The 12,207-nt window shown below is 39.8% G+C and overlaps 1 protein-coding gene across 1 annotated transcript in view; it reads right to left on the reverse strand.

The window, feature by feature from the left end:
- Nucleotides 1-233: 233 nt before the first annotated feature.
- The window catches only part of CNGA1 (cyclic nucleotide gated channel subunit alpha 1), a 29,961-nt gene continuing 17,987 nt past the window's right edge, over nt 234-12,207 (reverse strand). Inside the window, exons 6-8 of the mRNA XM_044276691.1 lie at nt 12,090-12,197; nt 7,992-8,098; nt 234-1,633 (exon numbers count right to left, since the gene is read on the reverse strand). Of these exons, the coding sequence (XP_044132626.1) occupies nt 234-1,633; nt 7,992-8,098; nt 12,090-12,197 (1,615 nt within the window). The remainder of the gene's footprint in view (nt 1,634-7,991; nt 8,099-12,089; nt 12,198-12,207) is intronic.

Consider the following 12,207-nt stretch of genomic DNA (forward strand, 5'->3'; position numbering starts at 1 on the left):
GTTAATTCAACACATCTTCGGCAAACACTATTTATCCAGTTTTTTTTAGTAATATAAATCCTATTAAAATAAAGGACATATATAATATCCACAACTGTACAATATTCTCTGGGGATTGACTGTTCATTGTCACAATTGATATTTTTTTTCTGATGCTGTATATAAAGGATTAGTTGCAATCGCTTAGGCGATTGCAATATAGTCCCTCATCCAGGTGTACACTCATTGCATTATTATTTTGGAGGGGGTTCTTCTTCTGCCTCTCTTTCTGGAACCTCGCTAGCTTCAGGATCAGGCTTTAACACGTTCTCTATTTTGGTCACCCGCTGTTTAAGTTTTTGTTGTGCCGAGTCGTATTCAGCCAACAGTCTAGCAAATTTTGTTTGCAGGTTTTCAACTAAGCCTTCCATGTGAGCAACTTTCTCTTCAATGTCTTTGGGATCAGCACCTGAATTAGCAATATCTAAGTCAAGGAGACCGTCTTTCATGAGGATCTGCCTTCCTTTTTCTTCAAGCATGGCTTTAGCATCAGGATATTCAGTGAGAGCCTCCATTAAGTCATCTTTAGACAAACAGAACAGATCAGAATATCCAATACTCTTAATATTTGCTGTTCTTCTATTTCCAGCTTTACTGCCCTTGATGTTAAGAATACTGATCTCTCCAAAATAGCTGCCATCGCTCAAAACCACAAATTGTGTGATTCCATCATCTGCCACAACAGCAAGTTTACCTTCTTTGATGATATACATTTCTCGTCCAATATCTCCTTTCCTACAGATGTAGTCTCCAGGGCTGTAAACTTGAGGCTGTAGCTTTAATACAAGTTCGACCAGAAGTCCAGCTTCACAATCAGCAAAGATTCTGACTTTCTTTAGTGTGTCTAGATGGACATTGATAGCAATTTCCGCTCTTAACTTGTCAGGTAGGTACTTCAACACTTCTCTTTCATCCACAGCTTTCTTATTTGTCCACAAATAGTCAAACCACTTAATTACTCTTTTTTCCAAGTCTTTGCTGACTTTACGGAAATGCATGTACTGTTTAATGGCATCAATTCTACCTTGGAACTCTGCTCTGGCTGCATTCATGTTTGAAATCATGGAACCGACATTACCGACGATGGTAGCGAAAATTAACACTCCTACTAAGAAATCAGCAACAACAAACCAAAACTCAGAATCTAGCACAGGAGGAGGCGTTTCACCAATAGTAGTTAGTGTCAGTGTTGACCAGTAAAGACTGTACACATATTTCCTGGCCAAGCGGCCGTAATCAGGGTGTGAAGTATTAGGGTAAACCCAAGAATCTTCTCCAAATCCTATTGCTTTAGATATGGAATAGTAGACACAAGCATTCCAGTGAATGATAATCACGATGTACATGATGAGGTTAGAAATCCTGAAGATGTTAGGGTAGTTGGTCCTTGTTTCAGTTCGCTGAAAAAACTCAAACATACGAGAAACTCTCAGCAGTTTATTAAGTCTGAGTTCTGGATAATTTAGTCCAAGTACAAAATAAAATATATCTGTGGGTATAATGGACACCAAATCCAGTTTAAACTGTAAAGTTTTTTTATACTTGTCCCGTAGTTTTTTTTCATCTTTGACCAGAAGGCCTTGTTCCAAATAGCCTTAAATGAGAAGAATTAGGGTTTATAAAGGAGCATGTTTGACAGACAACCTCTTACAAGCCTTACAGAATTGATTATTCATATTTTAATAAAGAAAGCTGACTTGTTCAGGCACATTTCTAGTTCAATCAGATCTCCCTCACACATTCTCTGAAATCTAATCTTGAACTGGCTATACATTAAATGAACTGGCCATACGTTACCACTAATTTTGGTTGGATGAGCAGTCATTAGGTCTCCTGACATTTCCCCATTGCAGATTCAGGGGAAAGAAGGATAGAGTGTATTGTATTTCAGGGGACCCTTTGTTCTCACAGAAGTTAAGCCCTTACTAGGATGTCTGAAAAGGAAGGTTTATTCCCAGTGGCGTACATAGAGAAATAAGGGTCCCATAGCAAGGATCAAACCAGGCCCCCCACACAGGACAGAAGTGTTTCTGCCTAAACCTCTTTCAATGAACCTTGGGCCATTTTTTCCACTGCCTCGTTTGCTAAAAGTTGTTCCTTTAGAGGGTAGAGTCCTGACCAAGTTTCCACCCTCAGTAGAAGAGGGGATGATCCCAACTGGGCCCCCTCTTGCCCTGGGCCCCAGGGCAGTCGCATGGTCTGCCACTATGGTAACTATGCCCCTGCTTCTTCTCCTCTCCTTATTAAGAACAGATAGGAGAATATGATTATAGGGTTTTCGAAGGAATAGCTACCCAAAAGTTATCTAAGGTGTATGACTACTTTTACTAGAAGAAACTCTGTAAATGGTAAATGTGGCTTTACTTTTCCAGTTACAATAATAATCATCATCACCAAATTCTAATCTTTAAAAACATGTTAGTCTAATCCTTCTCATATGTTGTGTCTGAATTTTGGGATACAAACTCAATACATTGTCTTGATCAGGAAAAAGCCAGAAAAAAACTTCAAATTCTAATGGATCATTCATTTTATTTAATATTACCTCTTAGTTTCTCATTGTATCTGTGATTGCACTGTGCAAAAGTTTTACGCAAGTGTGGAAAAAAAGCTGCAAAATAAGAATGCTTTCAAAAATATAAGTGTTAATAGTTTAATTTTATCAATTAAAAAATGCAAAGTGAATTCACAAAAGAGAAATCTAAATCTAATCCATATTTGGGATGACCTCCATTTGCCTTCAAAACAGCATAAATTCTTCTAGGTACATATGTACACATTTTTGAAGGAACTCGTCCGGGAGATTGTTCCAAACATCTTGGAGAACTAAACACAGATCTTTTGTGGATGTAGGCTTGTTCAGATCCTTCTGTCTGTTCATGTAATCCCAGACAGACTGAATGATATTGAGATCAGGGTTCTGTGGGGGCCGTATCATCACATCCAGGACTCCTTCTTCTTCTTTACGCTGTAAATAGTTCTTAATGACATTGGCTGTATATTTGAGGTCATTGTCCTGACTAGTCCTGTCCTGTCCAGTATCTGCCTTTATATCTCAGCAATGAGGACACTATTAATTCTTATTAAGCCCCTATGTCCACTTGCTGAAATGCAGCTCCAAACATGCAAGACACATCATGCTTACTTCCCTTCAAAACTGGAAGATGTCCAGCAGTGCCCTCAGCTCAGAACTGATGGAAGCCACTGGGACCTAGATACACCCATCTACTGTTTAAAGAAGTCAGGCCAGAAGTGGTCTTCATGGAAGAATAGTGATTAAGAATTCAAATATTTGGCTGTAAAAAAAAAAGGCGGTTTGTTCACCAAAGGGCTGAAGTGCAGTAGAATAAGGATCAAACCAGGCCCCCCACACAGGACAGAAGGTTTTCTGCCTAAACCTCTTTCAATTAACCTTGGGCCATTTTTTCCACTGCCTTGTTTGCTAAAAGTTGTTCCTTTACAGCAGGGATGCTCAACCTGCAGCCCTCCAGCTGTTGTAAAACTAAAAATCCAATGCTCTGCTGTAGGCTGATAGCTATAGGTTGTCCGGGCATGCTGGGAGTTGTAGTTTTGCAACAGCTGGAGGGCCGCAGGTTGAGCATCCCTGCTTTAGAGGGTAGAGTCCTGACCAAGTTTTCACCCTCAGTAGAAGAGGGGATGATCCTAACTGGGCCCCTCTTGCCCTGGGCCCCAGGGCAGTTGCATGGTCTGCCACTATGGTAGAAAAGCAATAGTTAAGTATGGTGGAGGTTCCTTGCAAGTATGGGGCTGCATTTCCGCAAATTGAGATGTGGATTTGTTAAGGATTAATGGTGTCCACAATGCTGAGAAATACAGGCAAATGTTTATCCATGAGGGAGGCATCTGATTTTCTCCAAATTTATTCTGCAGCAGGTCAATGACCCCAAAAATACAGGCAATGTCATTAACCCCTTAAGGACTCAGCCCTATTTCACCTTAAGGACTTGGCCATTTTTTGCAAATCTGACCAGTGTCACTTTAAATGCTCATAACTTTAAAACACTTTTACTTATCCAGGCCATTCTGAGATTGTTTTTTCATCACATATTGTACTTCATGACACTGGTAAAATGAAGTAAAAAAAAATATTTTTTTTGCATTAAAAAATACCTAATTTACCCAAAATTGTGAAAAATTTGCAAATTTCAAAGTTTCAGTTTCCCTACTTCTGTAATACATAGTAATACCCCCCAAAATTGTTATGAATTTACATTCCCCATATGTCTACTTCATGTTTGAATTATTTTGGGAATTATATTTTATTTTTTGGGGATGTTACAAGGCTTAAAAGTTTAGAAGCAAATCTTGAAATTTTTCAGAAATTTACAAAAACCCAATTTTTAGGGACCACTACAGGTCTGAAGTCACTTTGCGAGGCTTACATAATAGAAACCGCCCAAAAATGACCCCATTCTATAAACTACACCCCTCAAGGTATTCAAAACTGATTTTACAAACTTTGTTAACCCTTTAGGTGTTGCACAAGAGTTATTGGCAAATGGGGATGAAATTTGAGAATTTCATTTTTTTGCCTAATTTTCCATTTTAACCAATTTTTTACACTAACAAAGCAAGGGTTAACAGCCAAACAAGACTGTATCTTTATTGCCCTGACTCTGCCGTTTACAGAAACACCCCATATGTGGCCGTAAACTACTGTACGGCCACACAGCGGGGCGTAGAGTGAAAGGTGCGCCGTATGGTTTTTGAAAGCCAGATTTTGCTGGACTGGTTTTTTGACACCATGTCCCATTTGAAGCCCCCTGTTGCACCCCTAGAGTAGAAACTCCATAAAAGTGACCCCATCTAAGAAACGACACCCCTCAAGGTATTCAAAACTGATTTTACAAACTTTGTTAACCCTTTAGGTGTTTCACAAGATTTAATGGAAAATAGAGATACAATTTCAAAATTTCACTTTTTTGGCAGATTTGCCATTTTAATATTTTTTTTCCAGTTACAAAGCAAGGGTTAACAGCCAAACAAAACTCATTATTTATGGCCCTGATTCTGTAGTTTACAGAAAACACCCCATATGTGGTTGTAAACCGCTGTACAGGCACACGGTAGCGCGCAGAAGGAAAGGAATGCCATACGGTTTTTGGAAGGCAGATTTTGCTGGACTGTTTTTTTTACACCATGTCCCATTTGAAGCCCCCCTGATGCACCCCTAGAGTAGAAACTCCAAAAAAGTGACCCCATTTTAGAAACTACGGGATAGGGTGGCAGTTTTGTTGGTACTAGTTTAGGGTACATATGATTTTCGGTTGCTCTATATTACACTTCGGTTGCGGCAAGGTAACAAGAAATAGCTTTTTTGGCGCTTTTTTTTTGTTATTTACAACATTCATCTGACAGGTTAGATCATGCGGTAATTTTATAGAGCAGGTTGTCACGGACTCGGTGATGCCTAATATGTATACAATTTTTTTTATTTATGTAAGTTTTATACAATGAGTTAATTTTTAAAACCCAAAAAATGTTTTAGTGTCTCCATAGTCTAAGAGCCATAGTTTTTTCAGTTTTTGGGTGATTATCTTGAGTAGGGTCTCATTTTTTGCGGGATGAGATGACAGTTTGATTGGCACTATTTTGGGGGGAATATGACTTTTTGATCGCTTGCTATTACACTTTTTGTGACGTAAGATGACAAAAAATTGCTTTTTTTACACCGTTTTTATTTTTATGTTTTTACGGTGGTCACCTGAGGGGTTAGGTCATGTGATATTTTTATAGAGCCGGTCGATACGGACGCGGCGATACCTAATATGCATACTTTATTTTTATTTATGTAAGTTTTACACAATGACTTCATTTTTGAAACAAAAAAAATCATGTTTTAGTGTTTCCATAGTCTAAGAGCCATATTTTTTTCAGTTTTTCGGCGATTATCTTGGGTAGGGTATGATTTTTGCAGGATGATATGACGGTTTGATTGGTACTATTTTGGCGTACATGCGACTTTTTTGATCACTTTTATTACCTTTTTTGGGAAGTAAGGTGGGCAAAATTTCAATTTTCTCATAGTTTTTTTTTTTTTTTTATGGCGTTCACCATGCGGGGAAAGTAACATGACCGTTTTATAGATCAGGTTGTTACGGACGCGGCGATACCTAATATGTGTAGTGTATTATTATTTTTTTATTCAGTGATAAATGTAGGTTTTTTTTCTTAACTTTTTCACTTTTTTTTTACATTTTTTTTTTACCCAGACCCACTTGGTTCTTGAAGATCCAGTGGGTCTGATGTCTGTATAATACAGTACAGTACCCTATATAGGGTTCTGTACTGTATTTTACTTCCACTGAACAGATCTATGCTTTTAGCATAGATCTGTTCAGCACCATGGGCAGCAGGATGCCTGAGAAGGCGTCCTGTTGCCATGGGAACCTTCCCCGTCTGCCACAACTTCGCAGACGGGGAAGGGTGAGCACGGGGCTGCGGGGGGCTGTTGGGGGGCTCTCTCCCTCTCTATCGGGGGGCTGCAAAGGCACAGCAGCCCCCGATGGGAGAGGGAGGGAGCTCCCTGACCAATGACAGTTAACCTTTTCCATACAGCGGTCCGTACGGACCGCGGTATGGAAAGGGTTAAACGGCTGACATCTGCACAGATGTCAGCCGTTTATACCAGGGTGTCAGCAATGTGCTGACACCCTGGTATACCCACTAGACGCCTGCCGCACTGCCCGCCTCCCGCAACGCCCCCACCGCCTGCGAAACCCCCCCTGCACCACCCGCCGGCATAAAATCGTGCAGGGGGGGGGGTTCAAAATCTTTATTTTAGGCACACAAAAGTTTCTGACCGCAGGGATCAGAAACTGCAAAAAGCGCAGCAAACCGCAGGTCTGAATTGACCTGCGGTTTGCTGCGATCACATGACCCCCCCTGGCGGTTTGACAGGATGCCGGCTGAATGATTTCAGCCGGCATCCTGTTCAGATTAACCCCCGGGGCGCCGCAATCACTATTTAAACTTAGGACGTACCTGTACGCCCTGAGTCCTTAAGGACTCGGGAAATAGGGCGTACCGGTACGCCCTAAGTCCTTAAGGGGTTAAGAACTATTTTTTGTGTAAGGAAGAACAAAGAGTCCTGGAAGTTATTTTATGGCCCCACAGAGCCCTGATCATCATTGCGTCTGTCTGGGATTACATGAAGAGACAAAAAGATCTGAGCAAGCCTACATCCACAAAGGATCTGTGGTTAGTTCTCCAAGATGTTTGGAACAACTTCCCTGCCGAGTTCCTTCAAGAACTGTGCACAAATGTACCTAGAATTGATGGTGTTTTGAAGGCAATGGATGGTTAAAACTTAGAATTCATTTGACTTATTTTTTGTGCATTCACTTTGAATGTTTTTAATTGATAGCAATAAACTATGAACACTTCTTTTTTAATCATTCATACTTTGTGGGATTTTTCATTTTGTACAGTACTAAAGGAGTAGAAGCAAGTAGACAGTTAACTAGAGAACTATAGTAAATGTACATTGCTTCAACACGTCCACATTATATGTGTCTAGTTTCAATGTCCGGTATGTATTCTATATAAGGACCCGTGCTCACTGCTATGTAAGTAAATAGCTGACATAGAGATGTTTGGCCAAACCTAACCATGGTGGATACTTTCAACTGCAGATTTTCCCCTGAAGATTTTACTGCAGATTTAAAACACCCTTTACATTGCAGAGGGTAAAATCCACTGTGAAAATCTGCAGCTGTTTCTCAATATACAAAGCCTTCTCTGACTTCCATGTAGATTTTTTTTCAGCTATATGTGGATAGGGTTTTGAAAACCCTAACCCCATGTATTGTATTGGAAACTAATCCAGATTTTAGGTGCAGAACCTGCACCAAAAACCTGCAAAAGTCCTGGCACATCTGAAACCTTGTATGCATAGCTAATCCTATATACTTAGATAAATGCATGTTTACCTGTCCTTGTTCTTACAAACATATCTGCAATATAGATGACATCTGATATGTAGTCAAGAAAGAACCATGTTTCAAGATAGTCTTGCTGGAGTTCGTCAAAACAAGCCCTGCAAGATGGAAGAAGCTATATAAAATCCCATATTTTTGGAAAATGTCTTGCTAAAGAAGTACATACAGAGTATATGACAAAAATAAGTCTTTCCTGTTGTGTGGGTAAACAATAACACATAGTAAGAATAAATATCGTCAATGTGTACCCTAAATAGTTAAATCTTCCATGTCATTACTGTTCATACATGTAATATACAGTATTAGACATATGGCTGACAGCCCTGGGTTCTGGATTTAATTCAATGTACAAAGGAGGTCATTTACTATTATGAAATACGCCTAAATTAGACGTTTTTCAGGCGCAGATGACGGTGCAACGGTTAGTTCTGCCTCTATCTGCGACTTCGTCCTGCACATGCCAGGTCTAAAATTGTGGGCGTTTGTGTGTGTGTGTGTGGGGGGGGGGGGACAGGCCTATAGGCCCATCTCATTCACCATTTTCTCATTCACCATTTTAGGCGTCGAAAATGGTCTAAATGTAAGACAGCTCGGAAGCTGTCTTACATTTAGAAGTGACACCGGATGCTCCAAAGTTATGGAGAGGCCGGCGATCCACTGCCAGCTTAGGACTTTATTAAGACCGGCGTCTAAAACACCCGTCTTAATACATGTGCCCCAAAGAGTTATTGACTCAGTTAAAGTGTCACCTAATGAAGCAACCAACGGCTAGCAGCCCAGAAGAAGAATGCCAGTGACCAGAAACACTACAAGACTTTACATATTGTCCAGTTTGTGTTAGACTGTGTCTGTGTTATCAGGCACTTGAGCAATAACACAAGCACGGTTAAAGGGGTTTTCTGGGAAATAATTGATAGTCTATCCTTAGGGTCCATTCACACGTCAGTAGTGTATTGCGGATCTGCAATACACCTAGCCGGCACCCCCATAGAACTGCCTATTCTTGCGGACAAGAATAGGACATGTTCTATTTTTTCCGGGGCCGTGGACCGGAAGTTAGGGGGCGCGCTCCGGAAATGCGATGCGGACAGCACAGTGTGTGCTGTCTACATCCATTCCTGCATCCATAGAAAATAAAAGGGTCCACACCCGTTCCGTAATTTGCGGAACGGATGCGGACCCATTCTGCGAACGTGTGAATGGACCCTTAAAGTGGTTCTCCGGGAATTAAGAAAATGATAATACTTAAATATTACTTCATTATAAATATATTCTCAAATACCTTACATTATTAGTAGAAACAAAATGGCCGCTGTCCTATTTGTGCACACAGAACCTGTCCTAATCATACAGCAGCACACGTTACTTCACAATACTGAGCTAAAGAGCTCATCCTCTTCTCTGCTCTGCTTGTCAGGGATTATGATCCTGAATACAGATGATACGATCTTTAGCTGAATTTCTGTAGGAACAGAGTTCATGAGCAGATGTGGCTAATAAGCAGCAGCACTTGTGTGTAGTCATCATTACCACAGTCTGTCCTGTCCATCCTCTCTGTACTTCATGTCTTCTCATGAACTCCATATTAAAGGAGACCACGGCACTCGTTTTTTCGTATGTAAGAAAATTATTTTTATATTTTCATATTTTCATTTCATGATATAATTTTCATTTCATGATATAATTTTCATTTCATGATATTATTCCAAAATTTCATTGTTTTAAAGCATCCAGGAATGCAAAAGACTTGGCCAACGTTTAACGTTTCGGTCCTTGTATGGGACCTTGATCACGGCCTGGAGTAAAATACAATGTAATATGTCAGGAGACATTATATATAATAAAATAGTATATATTACATCATTGTTCATGGTATATATTACATGTATGTCAAAAATAGATAGCTCTCAGATCACTTGGGAGCACAGAGGATGACAGGTAAGTATGCTGTCGTATTATATAGATATCGTCTATAGTAGAGCTGCATACAGTTGGGTACAGTAGTATAATAGTAGAGCTACACGTAGTTGAGTACAGTTAAGTACAACATTGGGCGGCAAAATTGAAAATAAGAAAAAGGGAAGAGAAAACAAGAAAAGGCAAGGCAAAAAACATGAAGGAGCTGGAGTCCACAAGCAATAAAGCGGTAGTATATCATGCGAAATTCATAGTTGACAATGGCAAGGTTGGGCCGACAATATGGCAGTATGGCAGAGCTTCTCTGGGGTGACAAGACCTGTAGGGTATTGCAGAGGTTATAATTTCCAATAGGTAAAGTAATAGTATACAGACATGTAGATATATATAAATAGATAAATAGAGCCTCCAATAAAGTGCTAGGTAAGGGTCAGGGTCACATCCCATAGGGACATATTGTCGGAGTTTGCCACAGGAGAGTAGAATAGATGGAGTGTCCATTACCTTTGTCCGTGTTGCATGTTGCCTGCTGGGGGATGCGCTGGTGTAGGTTTTTCTTATTTTCAATTTTGCCGCCCAATGTTGTACTTAACTGTACTCAACTACGTGTAGCTCTACTATTATACTACTGTACCCAACGGTATGCAGCTCTACTATAGACGATATCTATATAATACGACAGCATACTTACCTGTCATCCTCTGTGCTCCCAAGTGATCTGAGAGCTATCTATTTTTGACATACATGTAATATATACCATGAACAATGATGTAATATATACTATTTTATTATATATAATGTCTCCTGACATATTACATTGTATTTTACTCCAGGCCGTGATCAAGGTCCCATACAAGGACCGAAACGTTAAACGTTGGCCAAGTCTTTTGCATTCCTGGATGCTTTAAAACAATGAAATTTTGGAATAATATCATGAAATGAAAATTATATCATGAAATGAAAATTATATCATGAAATGAAAATATGAAAATATAAAAATAATTTTCTTACATACGAAAAAACGAGTGCCGTGGTCTCCTTTAATATACATTATCTCACATTACCACTGAGCACCGTGCAAAAAAAGATTTTTTCAGGAGTGCCGTCCAACTCAAGTGCATCATTCTCATGAACTCCATTCCTACAGAGATTCAGCTAAATATCATATTAAACTGTATTCAGGTTCATAATCCCTTACACGTAGAAGAGGAGGTTGAGGCAGTTTAGTAACTTGTCCTCCTGTGTGATTAGGATAGGTTCTGTGTGCACTAATAGGACGGCGGACATTTTATTTCTCCTAATCTTTGCTCCCCAGACAAAAAGAGCCATTATAACTAATGAAAGGTATCTGGGAACATATTTATAATAAAGTTATATTCACGTATTTTCATTTTCTAAATTCACGGAGAACCCCTTTAAAGAGGTTTTCCAACATTTATATATTGATGCCCAATCAATGTGTGATTGGTGGGGATCCAACCTCTAGGATCCATAATGGTAAGCAGAGCAAAGTGGTACTCTATGGAGTGCCGTGCTCCCTGAGGTTTATCCAGGCTCAGCAGATATTCTGAATGTGTGACTGTGCCTAGTACTGAAGCTTAGCCCATTCAAATGAGTATCACGGGCCTGTCATTTTGCTGATTTGTTGTGGTTCTAGGATTAGGACCTCCACCGATCACACATCGATGACCTTTTTTTACCCGACTCCACCATAAATAAACATATAAAACTTGCCAAATGTGCCAGTTTTTTTTCGGTAGGGACAGCAGAATAAGTCACTACCAGACCCCGCTGGTAGTGGCTTGTGACCCATCACATCACCTTTCTCCTCTATTTTTGGAAGCCCATAGAAGTGAATAGAGAAAGCCATGAATGCATGGCCACCTCTCCATTTGTGGCAGTTGTTAGATGGGGCCCTGTTCTCGTGATAAATGTGGGTCTCAAATAAATGAATATGAACTAATGAATAAATCTGGAAAAAAATAGATACGTATGTTTTTTTGGCGGACAAAAATCCTAATGGCAATCTGAAACAGGCCTTATGGTATTATTCACATGAGGCATCTAAATCTTGAAACTGCAAGCAATAATGCATTATGAGCAGGAACTTGTCATGTGCATGTAATATGTATGGAATGGTTTTAGCTGGAAATGATCACTCTAGAGGTTCACCTTGCTATAATCATGGTCCAGTTGTACATTACAGGCATCGTAATACAAAAGAGCCAGTTATAATATGCGTTGCTTGATGGATCAATGACGTAGATTTCTTTCTTTTTCCTGGAGGGAG

Source organism: Bufo gargarizans, chromosome 1 (genome assembly GCF_014858855.1).
Source record: "Bufo gargarizans isolate SCDJY-AF-19 chromosome 1, ASM1485885v1, whole genome shotgun sequence".
NCBI lineage: Eukaryota > Metazoa > Chordata > Amphibia > Anura > Bufonidae > Bufo > Bufo gargarizans.